Source organism: Gouania willdenowi, chromosome 15 (assembly GCF_900634775.1).
Source record: "Gouania willdenowi chromosome 15, fGouWil2.1, whole genome shotgun sequence".
NCBI lineage: Eukaryota > Metazoa > Chordata > Actinopteri > Blenniiformes > Gobiesocidae > Gouania > Gouania willdenowi.
In genome coordinates, this window is record NC_041058.1 from 21,602,485 (window position 1) to 21,619,846 (window position 17,362).

Here is a 17,362-nt window from a genome sequence, read left to right on the forward strand (position 1 = left end):
TCTTTTTTTTTTTTTCTAGAAATTCAGCATCGCGTTAGTTCAGGCAGAAGTCCAGCTAGTCCAGCTCCTTCATCTGTCGGTGGCTGTTAACAACTGACAGCATCCATCCCCTAATCAGTTAATCATTCAGCTGATCATGTTCCATGCTTCCCATTGGTTAGAGTTGGTCTCAGCACTACATTTAAACCACGGCAACACGCCTACTTCCACACGCTTCATCTGCAAACGCCTCGCAACCCACCCCCACCTCAGCTAATCCTCTTCTGTCTAATTAAACAGTGTCTTCTGTTGCCATCTAAACATCTGTGCTTCTGTTCTAGGGGGGGTCATGCTGACCGCTCTCTCTGCTTATGCCTCTCCATGTAGCTCATGGAAAAGCAATCTCAGTTTGGGTTTCCCACACAGCTGCTGGAATGGCAGAGAGGTCCCAGAACAGAGCCTTACCACCAAATCTAAACTGCATGCTAAATACAACAATTTCACTAAAGTGATCCTATCTGAATTAGGTTTTGAAGCATGTTTGTTAAACTGTGTTACAAATACAGTATAGAGTAGCCAGGATCAGTGCACAAAGTGACAAGATGCACCAATGTCAATTAAGACATTTCAGGTGACCCCATTTAAATTCCAGGCGACCGTCACGACCCCAAAGTTGAAATATACTGCTGTAAGATTAGCCTTATAGCAGCAAATATTCAGGGGAATATAGCGCTGGCTGGGCAACATGGACCAAAACTCATATCTTGATATTTTTTCTCAAAATAGCAATACATGATATAAATCTTAATAATTTTATTTCAAATGATTTCTAACCAATTCTGGATATTTTTGATGATCCAAACGCCACACAGGCACATTTATTAATGAACAGCTGCACAATATATGTCACTTTAGTCTGTTTTTCCTCTAAGGCAGTGGTTCCCAAACAGGGGTACGTGTACCCCCAGGGGTACAGGAGCACATTGCAGGGGGTGCTCGGAAAGATTTAACAATTCATTTAAAAATAATTGTGAAATGTTCCTATAGTTCCTTTTTAGGGTATTTTTGGACAAATTCACCACAATCTAAAAAAACTATAACTTAATAAAATACTAGATTTTCTTTATTAATTTATTGAAACAGGATTATTTTATGCTGTAGAGACATTTGACAAAGGAGACTGTATTTACTCATTGAAATAATCAAATAAAAACATATATATATATATATATTATAAATTCCACTTGAAAATTCCACTCATTATTTTAAATTTGTAGATTAAGCTTTAGGGAACCAATGTTCCACAAATAAAAAAGCATCTGAAAACATGGAGAGGTACTTATGATATGAAGAAGGGGTACACATGATTAGACAAAAATGCAAAGGGGGTACACGGGACAAAAAAGATTGGGAACTACTGCTCTAAGGGACAGCACGTGTGAGTGAGTTCTATAGTCTGACTTGTTAAGGTGGAAGGTCTGGATTAGGACGCAAATAAAACAAATCTTTTTAAAAAAAGAAACTATAATATATATATATATATATATATATAGGTTTAGTGTAGGGTTAGTTTTACCCTACTGATGATGTGTTGTTGATATATGTGATGATGATGATATATATATATATATATATATATATATATATATATATATATATATATATATATATATATATAAAGGCAATATTATATATAACATTTTATATATCTTGAATCTCGATATATTGCCCAGCTCTCGGGAAATTTTTGCCATGTTAAAAGATTCACTGAATCTACTGTTTAGTGTCGACAAATTGTACTTAGAACAACAATTAAAGGTAAGAAGTGATCAACAGTGATCCAAATCCTTTTTTTAGTATTAAAAACAACACTCTGAGCGAGTGTTTAGCCGTGAACCAGCTGCAGATGAGCCTAATCTCTGCATCTCACTCTCTACACTGTCCTTTGTTTGACATCTTCTTTAAAATAATACTCCCACGCTTCAGCGGGAGGTTGGTGGGGCTCACAGGTCCTTGACAACAAAAGCACTGCTCAATGGCTGCCACTGGATGGGAACCTCAAAGCACGGGCTGAGTGTTTGTATTGGCTATCTAACCACCTCACAGAGGGGTTAACTCAAGTGTGTTGTCAGTTTAAACAGATGTTTGAGCTTCACACGTTCAGTCACGGTTCTAGTAACGTTGAGTCATGTTAGAGTCACGGCTGATGTTTGAAGACTGAGATTCACGCACCAGGATATGAAACAATCTGTGCACTGTTTGTTCTTTGGTTATTCCGTTTTAAAACAAAATCAAGATAACAGTGTGGTTATTTCGTTTTACTGACTTAAAACCAAAACAGAAATACAGAAACATCAAAATAAAAAGCAGATAAGCAGCGTTTTTGTTCTGTTTGTGAGATATTTGGATATTTACGGGGAAATTAGAGTGAGAACTGAAGTCCGCTGCACCTGGTTTCTCTCCTCAGGTCCTGGACCAGGTCTCCGCACACAATAGGACTGTTTAGGATTTATTTGAACAGTTTTCTGGTCCTGCTCATGTATTCATGCAGTCTGTGGATGTTTCAGCTCGTAAAAAGCTACTCATGGTTCTGTTTTTTTTTATGGCGTTACAGTCCAAATAGTATCTAAATAAATTGGTGACTGACTATTGACTGAGGCTGGTGTGAGGAACAATAGATGTTAGATCTTCTACCATTTGACACTTTTGGAAAAAAAAAAACAATTACACACCTTTTTTGAGGGTTGCAAAAATATGTATTTTGCAGGTTATACTAATACCAGCAGCCGTCAACACACGGAAGTTGATCACAAGAAATGAGGAGCACCAGTAGATTCATTACACCGCCTCTGGTTCCGTGAATCACAAATCATGTGCATGCTTTTTGTAACATCCATTTTTTTAAAAAAATATTCATGTATTGATAACTTTTTATTCGAGCAGTTCATTAGTAATGTGACTTATGTGTTGCTTTCATCCTAGTTTCCCTGAAATATTCAAATATTTCACAAACACAACAACAGAAAAAAGCTGCTTGTCTGATTTTTTTTATTTTCATGTATTTCTCTTTTGGTTTTATTGTTTACTGTTTATTTGTTACTTTGATTTGGTTTTAAAACAGAATAACCAAAGAATGAACAGTACATGGATTTTAAACACATGGTTTCAGTGTGTTGGTGGTTTTCCCTGCAGGTAGAAAGAGAAAGGCTGAACCTCACTAAAACTACTGTCAGTCACTCCCACTCTATGTTTGAGTGACTACTCTGTGTTTAGTGCTCAACATCTAGTGCATTCTCCGCTAAGAACGTCTGTGATTTAGTGGAGGTCACGTGCATGCCCCCCCTTCTTGATGCTTCTCATTAGTCAGCTTTACAATCTTTCCCCTGCGCAGTGTCTCCCAGGAGGGAATGGCCACCTCCCTCTGTCGCTCGTCCTGATTGGTTCTCTGGACCCCGACGTCCAGCAGGTATGTGATGATGCATCATCCATTTCTATCAGAGGAACTGTTTAGGGCATCAGTGTTGATCATAGTAAAGGCATGACAAGGACTGCTTTGACTATTTAAAAAATTCTATAAATCATAAATCATTTTATCGCTTATTTTTGAATAATATATATTATTCAAAGTTATTCAATATTAATTATTTTATTATTTTATGTAATAATTCATTATTCAATATTATTCAAAAAGAAGACAAAAATAACTTATTACACGTAAGTCAAAGGAAACATCAAAGCGATTAGCAGACGCCCTGAAGAAGACTGGCAGTTGACATCGAAACATGTCAGAAGATCAAAGTAAAAAAAATCAAGATAAAAAGAACTTGCTGGAATTAGCCAACAGTTTAGCTAGCAGCTAACGTACAGCATTGACAAAAGGTCACATTTTTGTGTCTGGTTCAGAATCAGAATCCTTTTATTGACATTGTTACTCTTTAGAAGCACAACAAAATAAAAAAAAATAGCAGCTTTTGTAAAAAAAATTGTCAACAGCAGAAGGTAGTGCAAAGATAGTTAGTGCAAAGATAGTTAGTGCAAAGATAGTTAGTGCAAAGATAATTAGTGCAAAGATAGTTAGTGCAAAGATAATTAGTGCAAAGATAATTAGTGCAAAGATAATTAGTGCAAAAAACATTGAATCAAAGTCTGTGGTTGAGCAGGGAATGAATATATTAAATTGTTCTCGTGCATCAGTGCGGATTCTAGTGATATAGTGAAATGAAAGTGGATAAGTTGGATAGATAATAGCTTTGTTAATTTCAAAATAAATGTTGGACATACAAAAACATCCAAGAGACAATCTTACAATCTTTCTACGAGCTTACTTTTTGGAAGAGAATTGTGCTTTAATAGCTGAAGCTCCTTTCATGCTCTGATGCCTCCACCCTCTCTGCTCTCAGATGTTAGCTATTCAGTTCCAGACTCAGGATACACTATGACTGAAACTGACGCATCAACGACCACAGGTACGTACTACGTAGTCCTTCTCATGAAACCACATGGAGATTTGATGCATCCACGTTACTGCACTTGTAATGCACTTGTGTTGCATGTGCGAACACAGCATGCTCAAGGGACTTGTTGGGTTTGGTATATCTGCTAACCATGTATGTTTCCAACTGGTTCCATATGTAAGTACATGTCATCCTTCTGACAGTTGTGTTTACATGCCATCTGCCTGCCATATGAGATATTGTTTGAAGTGTGGAAAAGAAAAGCATAGGGCAGGTTTATTGTGCATGTGAGATATACTGAGAGGTGATAATTCTGCACAAAGCCATTGTTTCCATTGGTCTGGGACTGGTTGGCAGAGATTTGTGACCTATCATATTCACAACAATGGAAATGTGGGCTTTTTTCCTCTGTAGTTCTATCCAAACTAACAGGTTTCAAAACATCCTCCTCTAGCTCGGGATCACTGGCCTGATATCTCAGAGTATCAGCGCTGGTATTATAACTTTGGACCATACCGTAAGTCTTTCTGCTTTTTCTGTGTTTTGGGAAACTAACAAGGTTATTTTTATAAACCATGTATTATTGTGTGGGTTTCTCGGTCGGTGACAAACAGCTTCCTGCATCGTGCTTTTTAGATTGTTTTTCCTATTTCAATAAACAAGTCTGATTGTTTTCCTGTTGTTATGCCCTCATAGTCGAGGCTAGGGGCCAATTTTGGTTTCAAGCTAAGCGTTTTTTTTAATAGATGAAAGGAAATTATTCTTTTATAGTTGACACCAAACATCTACCAACCCTCAGTCGCTCCAGATGTTACATTATCAACTGACCGTAGAGGGCAGCCAATCAACTGCTGTCTGTGAACTCTTGGATCATGCATGTGAATCTTAATTATTGTTATTATAGCAAAAGCCTGGCAGCCAGAAACAAAAAAAAAAAAAAACATTGTGTGCCCTTATAATAGCTTTGCTGCCCCTTTTAATCTCCAGCATAAAACAAAGTCTGCAGCCAGGATCAGAGCACATGATTTCCAGATGATTTTTTTTACAAGCTTATTTGTAGCATAGGGGGTGATTATTTATCTATGTCAGAAAGAACAAAGTAGTGCATTTGCATTGGGTGCAGAGAAGGTGATGTAATGCATGTGACATTTAGATTGAAAGCCAAGCATGATACATTTAAAATATACTGCATCTATCTACTTTAAAATAAAAAAATAACTCTATAAACTTTTTCTTGTGCTCAGACCATAAAAACGCTGTTATCGTACAAGGATTTCAAAGTTTTTAATTGTCAACAAAATAACGTCCCCAAGTTCCCCATTAAGCCCTTAAAGAAACAGTTAAAGAATAATTATATAAAACAATAAAAATAGAAAAACACCAATAATACAAATATACAGTAAGAATAACAATATACAAAACAATAAAACCCCAACAGCAGCAGCTTAATAAAGAATGGTGCTTCAGAAGCTTCTCGACAAAAAAATTAATACCTCCAAATTGTAGTGTATTATGAAATCATCCTTTTGCACACGAGTGATGTGGTTTTTTTTTTTTTTTTAAATTAATGAGATAAATCCATAGTGCAGGCCTCATAAATCAATAAATCAATTTCCTAAAAAAATAAATTGTTTTCGAACACTCATTTATTGATATTGTTTATAAAAAAAAAAACATTTTATGCATCTGTCTACAGGACTCAAAATCCCACAATGCAATGCTCAAAACCTTTCCAAGAATGTCAACAAACTTCTTCTTTACAGTGGAGATCAAAACTAAATTTCAAGCAGTAATTTCAACTTTTTACCTCTTTTTTTCGAGGAAATGATCTTCGATTTATTGATCTTGTCTTTTTCTGATATATATAAAAACAATATATAATCTCCAGCAGCTTTAAACTATCACTGAGCACTAAAGTCTTGAACTGCAAAGTTATAAATGACACCAACATCTGGTTTGTTTCTCATTCAAGGGCACGTTTGTCTTGTAAAACGGGGGTTCAGAGATCTAAGAGTGGCATTAAGCTTTTAAAGTCCTTAAACAGGAAATACGCATCATTTCCAAGATGCTTGACTGAAATACGTGATTTGGTTTCAAAAGCACAAATACCTTCAGGAATTTGTTTGAAGAAACTCCCATCAGAACTTCTACATCTAAAGCACGGATTTTGGAAGATAGGGTCTCTTGAGTTTTTGCTTAGGTGTGCAAACAATGCTAAAGCTAAGTACTGCTACTTGTTTCACATAATACAGTGTGCTTTTGCTAATATTACCTTTACTTTTAGCCCCACGAGCTCCAGTGTCAGAGGACAGCCATAGAATGCCACTGGATACAAGCCATGCTAACGGTAAGCAGTGGTTATCATGGGAACAATCTCCAAAAAACGTCACATTGGTGACGTAGGGCTGGGCGATATATCAAGTTTTCTATTTTGGTGATATAGAAAAAAAAAAAACATTTTTTTATAGCTCATGTTTTGTTTTAAAATACTTATTTTAGGAGTTGCTGCTTTTGCTAATTCTCCAAATGTCAGTTAGATGGATCACTGTGTGCGTCCTAACCCAGACCTTCCCTTAAACAAGCCACACTACAGAACTCACTCACACATGCTGTCCCTTATAGGAGAAAAAGCCAAAAGTGGCACATCTTGTGCAACTGTAGGTAATACATGTGCCTGTGTGATGTTTTGCATCAGCAAATTTAACCCTGAAATGTTTTTCTGGTCAGACATTTGAAATAAAATGATAAAGTTTTATATCGTATATCGCCATTTTGAGAGAAAAAATATTGAGATATGAGTTTTGGTCCATATCGCCCAGCCCTAGTGTGCTGCTGTTTTATTGAGCTAAACTCCATTCTCATCTAATAAATCAATTTATATAGGCTAACGTTGAGCTTGTGTGATCCTGTCTATGCAGTGGATACGGTGGACACCTGGAAGCCAGAAGCGAACCCCCATGAATCAGGTGAGAGAGCTCACAGGACAGCCCGTCTCTCTAAATTCTCACGTTTGACTGTAAGTACAAACCCAACCATAGATAACCCTGAAAAAGCCACTTTGCTTCTGCTAAGGCTATAATTTGGAGGACTCACACAGTCTGCTTGCTAAGCTGATATATGCTTGTTGGTCTCAACACTGGCCATGACCAATGCTGAGAAATGTGCACAATTACGCACACACTTTTGCCAAGTAAACTTTTGCGTTGAGCTTTACCTTAACCCTCCTATTATCTTTGGGGTCAATTTGACCTCATTTAATATTTATAATTCAAAAAATAGTAGTTGGCTTTTTTTTCTTTTGCTTCATATTTCATGACTTTTAATAATTTGCTGGTTACCATTGATTAAGCATAAAATTATCATGATGATATTTTTTTAAATGTGCTGAACACATATTGCATGAATTGGTGTTCCTCTGGGGTCAATTTGACCCCAAGCTGTTTTAGCTGTAAAACTTGTCTGTCTGTGTGTTTTGATTATGTACCCTTTTATGTAATGTTTCTGTATATTTTTTACTGTCTTTAATTTTTCCTGTTCTTATGTATATTTTTAATGGGGATCCAATGAACAAATAAACATAAAAACCTATGTATGACCTTACATCCATGATGGTGGCGCTGCAGGAAATTTCATATCATCAGCACAACCAATAAGGTTCACGCTCTTGTGGTCATTTATGTTGTCAGTAAATTTAAGAAGATTTGGATGAAAACTATTTAAGATGAATTAATTCTAATTTAAAAGTTTTACCTGACGGTAGCGCTAGGGAACAGGTCAAGGTTTCATTGGTATGGTTACCGAAGTACACGTACGTAGCGTCTTAGGGTTAGGGGTTAGGAAAAGGTTTAGGGTTAGGTTTAAGTTTACATTATAGCCTAATATCGCAACAATTTTTAGGATTAGGTTTAGGGTTAGGGTTAGGGTTAGGGTTAGGTTTAGGGTTAGGGTTAGGGTTAGGGTTAGGGTTAGGGTTAGGGAATAACCCAATATTGCCACAATTTTTAGGGTTAGGTTTAGGTTTAGGTTTAGGGTAAGGTTTGGTCTTAGTCACGCGACCTGAACTGGCCAAATAGGGCCACTGCGTACGGATAGAATGTTGGTATATTGTTACGGCAACCGTACGAATAGTCACTGCCAATAAACAAAGTGCCTGACACAAAAACTTGGCCAATAGTTTTCTGAAAATAATTTTTTGGAGACAAATATCCCTGGGGTCAGATTGACCCCAAGTGTAAAATGTGTTAGTAATGTTTGAGGATAATAGGAGGAGGTTAAGTTTTGAAGTTAAAACCTTGATTGTACAGATCTTTTCCAGTTGTTTTCCAATCCCATATTGCTCGTGTAAAAAGAAACACACTCAATCATTTACACCCTCTTATCCTGAGCTACGCTTGCAGCTGGCAGGGTGGACAATTGACCAGTTACAGTCCAGTAAAAGTTAAACACCAAGATACAAAACACACACAGACTGCACTTAACATAGGTTTTTATTTTGAAAGGAAACCTGTGTAAGTAAAAGAAGCCGTGCACTCTTAGGAGAGCATGCAAATAATGTTAAAGGAAAGAATAGGAATGTGAGCTTGCAGCTTTTTATCTGTTTCCAACCTTAGTATTCAGTACTTCTTATGGTGTCTGATTTAAAACACTATAAAGCCTCTGGAATTTTCCTGCAGTTCCTTATTAGGATGTTTGCCATGCAAACAGAATTGTGATGATTTCCTTTGTATTTCTTGCTTTCAGGTTTGACTTTGAAAGAACAGGAACCAGCACCCAAACCAGTCGTGAAACCACCAGAGCCTGTGTCCCAGGGAGACCCAAGTAGGTTTCTCTAAAACACCCATCTGCACATTTAGGAACTCTATCTAATACTTTGAAGTGTTGGGCACCGTTTTGACTTTAAAACAACAGCGGTTGTAAACATAATGTCATCTAATGTAGCTTTGTTCAAACAAGAAAACCAATGGGTTTGGTAGTTAATGGTTTATTTTTAATGAGGTTGTCGTTTAAAATCCTGCTTGTTGTGCAGATGATACATGCGTAAGACATACGTAGTTTATTATCCCCGCCACAAAGTGTGGAAGGGGGATATAGGTTTGAGCTCCGTCAGTCCGTCCGAGTTATCCATTTAAGATAGGATGACCAAATTTGGTGTGTGACTTCAGGGTATCAATACCTTGATGGAGTTCGAAAATGAGAAGTGTGCAATTATTTTTTCCAGAGTTTTTGCCCTTGTTCCACTTTTTTACTCTGTTCGAGGTGTCTTCAACGGGGACAGCTTTTCTCAGAAACTGTTTAAGATAGGATAACCAAATTTGGTGTTTGACTTCAGGGTATCAATACCTTGATGGAGTTCGAAAATGAGAAATGCGCAATTATTTTTTCCGGAGTTATTGCCCTTGTTCCATTTTTCTTTACTCTGTTCAGGCTATCTTCAAAGGAGACAGCTTTTCATAGAAACAGTTTAAGATAGTTAGTAATTTAATTTTCTGATGTGATAATATTTTCTTATGTATACATCTACGTTTTTAGATTGTGGACATTTAGGAAAAGATTGTGAGTTATAATGATGATGACTATGTCTTCTTGTTGAGATTGGAGTCATAATGTAAAAGTCAGCCTTATTGATGAGAACAGCTCAACTGAAACAATAATGTATGTAAACTTTAACAAAATGTGCTGAGCAAAGCCTTGATGTTCAGCATCATTTTCAAAGTCAAACTTCTTGTTTACTGTGAAATGCAACATTAAAGTCTGCCCACAATAAATCTAATAAATATAAATAATATAAACCTAATCTTCTTTGGAATAAAACCATGACGTCCAGGGAACTGGATACAATGTGGCCAAGCGCTAAAACGTCAGATTGTAATGCTCTTTCAACATTGAGATATTTTGGGCCGGAAATACGTTTCTATGATGTCATGAGAATATAATACTCAACGCTGATTGGCTGAAATCTCCAAATAGGCGATGTCCAATTTTTAAGCAATGTTACATGTGTTTGATATAAATGACTCCAGACATTGCTCACACAAATTAGTAAAAATGTTTTATTCTTCAGCTTTAGACCAATCATCTAAAGTGCATTCATGTGATAGGTTACAGATCACTTTAACTGACTTTTTAAAGACGTGTTCATAATCTTATCAGTGGGAAGGAAGAACAGTGGCACATTAAATGTGCGATCATTAATCATACTTTTGTTTTAGAATAAAATCTTACTTATTTTGTTTGGAAACGAGGTTAATATTGGTTTGCATGACTGTGATTATTGTCAGAAAATTCAAGAATTTAAAAAAGCATTATATAAATACTCCTGCACACTTAACACATAATAATGTAATGTCATATACAGACCTACAGTGAATTTGACCTGTCCTGTTGAGGAATAATATATAATAATAATAATAATTAGAATATTTTCTGAAGAAAATGCAAGTGAGGATGCAGGTGCTGGTCCGTGTTGCACTGCATTGCTTATCATTTTCATTAGCATTATCTAGCATTAGCATAGCAATAACCTAGCAATGGCATTACCCTAACAATAGCATTAACTTAGCATGAACATTAGCATAGCAATAGCATTAGCCTAGCATTAACATTAGCCAGATTAACCTCATATTAGCTTTAACATATCATTATCATTAGTCTAGCAATAGCATTAACCTAGCATTAACATTAACATAGCAATAGAATTAGCCTAGCAATAGGATTAGCTTAGCCTTAACATTAACCTCGCATTAGCCTAGCAATGACCATAACCTAGCATTAGCCTAGCAATAGCATTAGCGATAACATTAAGTGCTCTATTTATATTCTAGTTTCCAATGTTGTCATTGTTTTTAATTTTCATTCACGTACCCCCTATGACATTTTGCGTACCCCTGGTGGTACCCGTACCCCACTTTGGGAACCTAGGCTATAGAGCCAATGTTCTGCTGGTTCTCTCAGTTTGAACTCATCAAATCTTCCTTTTAAACCTGCAGATTGTAAGGTGGACCTGGCCTTCCTGATGGACGGCAGCTGGAGCATCGGTAAGAGACGTTTTAAGATCCAAAAGGACTTCCTGGCTGAAGTTGCTCAGACCATTAATGTTGGCGTGGCTGGGCCCATGATGGGCATCATTCAATACGGGTAAGTTCATCATCAATACCATGTGAGTTTGTGTACAAATTCTGGATAATAAAACATACCATCCTTTCCTGTTTGTGTGTCTGAAGAGACGAACCCATAACTGAGGTCAGCCTGAAAACACACCCCAGCTCCAAAGAGGTGAAGACGGCCATAGATAAGATCGTACAGAAGGGAGGTCTGTCCAATGTGGGTGAGTGGGCGTTACACAATTACCTGCAGACACGAGTGTGAATGGAAAGGGAAATGGTTTATAATTAAAGCACATTTACACATGCAGGGATAGAATTAAAGCTAAATTTAGTGCTGTGTGTTTGCTAAATTACACAGTCCTGCTTCTGTGGCTTGTTTTATAAAAGTGACTCAGCTTTTAGTGAGAAAGATGATCAACTAGATGTTAACGCACAAACCAGCTGCTGGATTTTAATAGAAATAAAACATTGTACACATTATATAATGAGTTTTCTGAAAAAGCAGTTCTGCTTTAAAAAAACTGTTTAACCCTCCTATTATCCTTGGGGTCAATTTGACCCCATTCAATGTTTATCATTCAAAAAATAATTGTTGACTTTTTTTTTTTGCTTCATATTTCATGACTTTTCCTAATTTAATGGGTACAATTAACTAAGCATAAAATCATCATGATAATGTTTTTTTTTTGTTGTTGTTGTGTTGAACACACGTTGCACGCGTTGGTGTTCCTCTGGGGCAAATCTGACCCCAAGCTGTTTTAGATGTGTAAAACTTATTCAACAAATTAACAAAGTGCCTGACACAAAAACTTGGTCAATCATTTTCTGAAAATCATTTTCTGGAGGCAAATCTGACCCCAGGGGTAAAACCAGTGGGCGTGCACTGTAGCTGTTCCCACTCAATGTTCCTGGAGCCAAAATATGGCGCTTGGGGCACTGCCATCTTGCAAATTTCACATCATTTGGAGTCAGAGTCTGCGCAGTAGGGTCCGGCGGGAGGAGCCCTGGTAACATTTAGCGTATTGCCCTGATGAGTTACGCAGCCCAGCTACGCCACAAACTTAAGTATCTTTCCCACTGGAAATTGTTCAGATGATCAGATCATAGAGGTTAGTACTAGTACTAGTTGCGCAAAAAAGACCTATTTATAAACAAACTTCACAGAAAAATGAGCACTTGAACACAATGTAGGGTGATAATAACTAATAATCACAGCAGAGTTTAGGTATGGAAAAAAATGTTGTGACGAGTATTTTAACTTTACAGTTTGACCAACATCCCATCTGTTATCATTGAGGAGGCGGGGTTTATGACCTATACTGCAGTCAGTCAAAATAAAAGCTTCACTTGCCCTTGAGTGTGAGTCATCCATTCTTTTTACAGTCTATGGGTAAAACATGTTAGTAATAGGAGATGATAGGAGGGTTGATCATTGTCAATAGGAATATAAATGTTTTCATTGGGTGTTCAAAGTTTTATTTTATGTCATGTTTGTGCTGTGAGGTTTTATTTCAATCTTAAATAAAATAAATATGAAAAGCTGTCATGTCTAAATAAATATCTTAAATCGTGGCCTTTTTCATTGAGTGCTAGTTGTTCAGTTGTCCCTCTGGCGCCCCCTGCAGGAAAGGCTCTGTCCTACATCAACAAGCAGTACTTCAGTGATGCCAATGGGAACAGAGGAGGAGCTCCCAACGTGGTGGTGGTGCTGGTGGATGGATGGCCCACTGACAAGGTGGAGGAGGCGTCTCGACTCGCTCGAGAATCTGGCATCAACATCTTCTTTGTCACCATTGAAGGTCCAGATGACAACGAGAAGCAAAACCTGGTGGAGGCCAACTATGTGGACAAGGTGGAGGAAACATGAGTGAATGCTGGATAAAAATGGAGTATATTTCTTTAACCACTTTAGCTGGAGGCACGTTTAGCTTCCAGCCAAATGATTAGAAATCAGTGTTGGAGTCAATTACATTTTTCAATTACAATTACATCTTCAATTATCCATGTTCAGCTGTAACTTAATTATGATTACGCTGACCATCATTTTTTCCAATTACAATTAAAATTACAATTATTATTATTTTTCCCTTGAAAGTCCATTACAATTATGTTCTCAAATACTGAAGTTCAATTACAATTAATCACAATTACTGAGCCTTTAATAAATAAGCTCATAAAACGAAACCTTCCTCTTGTGTTAATGGGTCAGTTTTGACCCATGTCTTAAATCAACTTTATAATGCACAAAAAAATATTATCTATCATCAAATTTGTTTCTCGTCTCTTGGTTTCTTTGTTGGGCTTCCTAATTAATGAAAATATTGGTGTTATTATTTTTGGTGTGGGCGTCTGAGCCTTTCTTTGTGTCAGTATAGCCTTAGAGTTAAATTATTTTTAAATGGTAAACTGATCATCAAGAGAAGTGACAGGTAAAAATAACTGAATAATTAATTACGTATGTGTAAGCCATAGAACTGTAACATGGTTCCCCATTTAATTAAATTGCAATTAATAGTTTTTTATACAATTTCCATGCCAATTACAATGATCTGAACTCAATTACAATGAAATTATGATTACAACAGCATATTTAAAATTACAGTTATAATTGCATCATAACTGTAATTCACTATCAATCAAACAGTTATAATTTTAAGTGACCCCATCCCTTTTAAAAATGGAAACAAGACAAGAAGCCACTCCCCTTATTATAAACTTTCGTGCTCAGAATTACTAAGACGTTTTTACTTTTCCAAGCACTGACCTGTCACAGCTTTTTAAAAATTAAAACAATCTTTGTCACACAACAATTCTTTAGTTTTTCAATATTTGACCAGCTCTGTGAGTTAGAATGTATGTGACCTTAGACCTTTCCCTCCGCAGGCCGTGTGTCGGACAAACGGCTTCTTCTCCCTCCCAGTGAACAGCTGGTTTGCTCTGAGGAAGGCCGTCCAGCCTCTGGTGAAGCGTCTCTGTGACACGGACCGACTGGTGTGCAGCAAAACCTGCATCAACGCCAACGACATCGCCTTCGTCATCGACGGCTCCAGCAGCGTGGGGACGGGCAACTTCCGCACGGTGCTGCAGTTCGTGGCCAACGTCACCCGGGAGTTTGACATCTCGGACACGGACACCCGGGTGGGGGCGGTGCAGTACACCTACGAGCAAAGGCTGGAGATCGCTTTCGGACAGCACAACAACAAGGCGGAGCTGCTCAATGCCATCAAACGCATCAACTACTGGAGCGGAGGCACCAGCACAGGAGCTGCCATCACCTACGCAGCAGAGCAGCTTTTTAGCAAATCTAAGCCAAACAAACGCAAGATCATGATCGTCATCACAGACGGCCGCTCCTACGATGACGTCAGGGTCCCTGCTCTGGCTGTGCAACGCCAAGGTGAGATCATCATCACAGTTAGGAAGACTTTGGCTGATTAGATCCTATTGAGCCTGTACTACAAAGCTGGGTACGTATCTCTCCGTTAAAACAGGCTTCACCTAAGAGAGCTCCTGTCCTACGAAGCGGGATATAAATAAGTTTACTTAAGCAAGGTGATTTCTGCCTGGTGACGTGCGCGCTCCTGTGACAGAGGTGGAGATTGCAGCGTCAGACCAATCACAATCACATAGAAACTTTGTCGAGCAACTTATGTCACAATTGAGAATAAGTCTTTAAAAATATGAAGAATTAAAATCTGTAATTCAGACCAAAAAACAAAACTGTTGATGCAGAAAAAGCAGGAAGAAAGGAATGCAGGCAGGAGGCTGCTGACACTGTTAATGCGTAGAATCCTGAGATTATACAATATTAAAGGTGCAGTCCGCAACTCTCAGATCCTTCTCTACCCCTCCCTCCCCGCTGCTCTCTTGCTCCGGCCTCCAAACATTCCAAAGTCCGTCCCTCAGAGGAGCTAACAAGCTAACGTTAGTCCGACAGCAACATCACAGTAATATAACATGCACTGTTAAAAGCATATTACTGCAGTGCTTCTCTCTCTCTCTATGTGCACATACCTCAGCAGCAGCAGCAACAACACAGTGTCACTTCCAGCAGCTACACGGAGGCTGCTGCGCGCACATGAACACATGCACTACAGCTTTCTAGTGTAACAATTACAAATCAAACATAATGTGACCAACAGCTGTCAGACAGCCCATCAAACACAATCTTGGATCTGATTGTTTTTTTTTGCTTGGTTGTGGTGCATTCTGGCAATCTGCCAAAGGCTGCAGGAGCAACAGGAGGGACTCAATGAGGCTGTTTTTTTCACACAAACTACTAGTTTGATGTAAAGCTGTTCTCACATAGTGACAGCTTTAGCGAATATGACAAAAAAGTCACTTTTATAAGAGTTGCAGACTGCACCTTTAATCCATGGGATGGGACGGACAGCGCTCTGATCAGTTTGACTTTATTACAGCACAAATGTGTTTCTATTCAGGTATTCCTCCTGAATTTATCACACACACACACTAAGCGCATTGTTTGACTGTAGTATGTTGCTGCTGATGCTGTCAGCGTCACTATAGCGTATGTATGAATGAATGAAATCATTTATTACTTGTGATTAATTACTCGAGCCCGACACAGGCTTCATCAGCTGATGAATCCAGCGTCGTCGTACACCACGCACAGAATAAATCCCGGAAGTTAGCGTGACAAGAGGAAATCCAGCTTTGTCGTACAGGCCTATTTCGTCATCCTTCATCTTGAAGCACATACAAAACACTGGCTATAGAAAAACTAGTTCAGGGGTCTTCAAAAGCTTTCAAAACTATTGAAATACATCATTCTTTTCTTACAGAGGGTATTAATGATTAATGATGTTTACACCAAATAAAATCACGATATAATGATTTGTCACCTTCCTACTTCACCTCCTGAAACATCTACAGACCATCAACTTTTGTTGCACCTGTGGTAAACCTTAAGTTTTAAATCAAAGGTAGGATGACTAAACCAACTAAAACAGGGGTTCTGAACTGGTGTCACCCTGGGACCCACAACTTGTCGCGGTCATTAAATCGTGACCCACTTTTCTTTTTTTTTTTTAATTCAACCAACCAAATTTAAAATAGCTGTTGAAAACACACACATATAATCTTTTAAAAAAAATATATATATATATACATTTTCTTGGGCGCACGGTGGCTTAGTGGTTAGCACGTCCGCCTCACAGCAAGAAGGTCCTGGGTTCAAGCCCTGGGGTGGACACTTGGGTCCTTTCTGTGTGGAGTTTGCATGTTCTCCCCGTGCTGCGTGGGTTTCCTCCGGGTACTCCGGCTTCCTCTCACAATCCAAAAACATGACTGTAAGGTTGATTGGAGTCTCTAAAATGCCCATAGGAGTGAATGAGAGAGTGAATGGTTGTCTGTGTCTCTGTTGCCCTGTGATGGACTGGCGCCCTGTCCAGGGTGTACCCCCGCCAAGCGCCCTATGAGAGCCGGAGATTGGCACCGGCAGACCCCCGCGACCCTGTTAAACGGGAAATAAGCGGGTAAGAAAATGGATGGATGGATACATTTTCTTGTGCAACGTGCATTTTTACAGCATGCCTGTCAAGCAAAGTTTTCTTTCAAAATAAAAGTCAAGTCCAACATGAGAGACATGAAGTATTTATTTATTTTTGACCAGCTGTCCGTGACCCACCCAGTACAGGTTCGCGATCCACTTTTGGGTCCCGACCCACCAGTTGGGGATCACTGAACTAAAAGACTATTCTAGAAGTAATTTGAATTGTGTGGGGACAGATTCATTTAACTGCCAACATGCCAGCTAAATATACATGCTTGATGTGTGGCAAAAAATGAGCAATTAGCATGTGT

The 17,362-nt window shown here is 38.2% G+C and overlaps 1 protein-coding gene across 4 annotated transcripts in view; it reads left to right on the plus strand.

The window, feature by feature from the left end:
• The window catches only part of vit (vitrin), a 45,377-nt gene that overhangs the window by 24,181 nt on the left and 3,834 nt on the right, over positions 1 to 17,362 (plus strand). For 3 of the 4 annotated variants that reach the window (XM_028469493.1, XM_028469497.1, XM_028469495.1), the window contains 10 exons: positions 3,371 to 3,445; positions 4,380 to 4,445; positions 4,888 to 4,950; positions 6,718 to 6,780; positions 7,352 to 7,399; positions 9,174 to 9,251; positions 11,420 to 11,567; positions 11,654 to 11,757; positions 13,162 to 13,388; positions 14,420 to 14,933. In XM_028469493.1, the coding sequence (XP_028325294.1) occupies positions 3,371 to 3,445; positions 4,380 to 4,445; positions 4,888 to 4,950; positions 6,718 to 6,780; positions 7,352 to 7,399; positions 9,174 to 9,251; positions 11,420 to 11,567; positions 11,654 to 11,757; positions 13,162 to 13,388; positions 14,420 to 14,933 (1,386 nt within the window). The remainder of the gene's footprint in view (positions 1 to 3,370; positions 3,446 to 4,379; positions 4,446 to 4,887; positions 4,951 to 6,717; positions 6,781 to 7,351; positions 7,400 to 9,173; positions 9,252 to 11,419; positions 11,568 to 11,653; positions 11,758 to 13,161; positions 13,389 to 14,419; positions 14,934 to 17,362) is intronic. The other variant, XM_028469496.1, reaches the window with a different exon arrangement.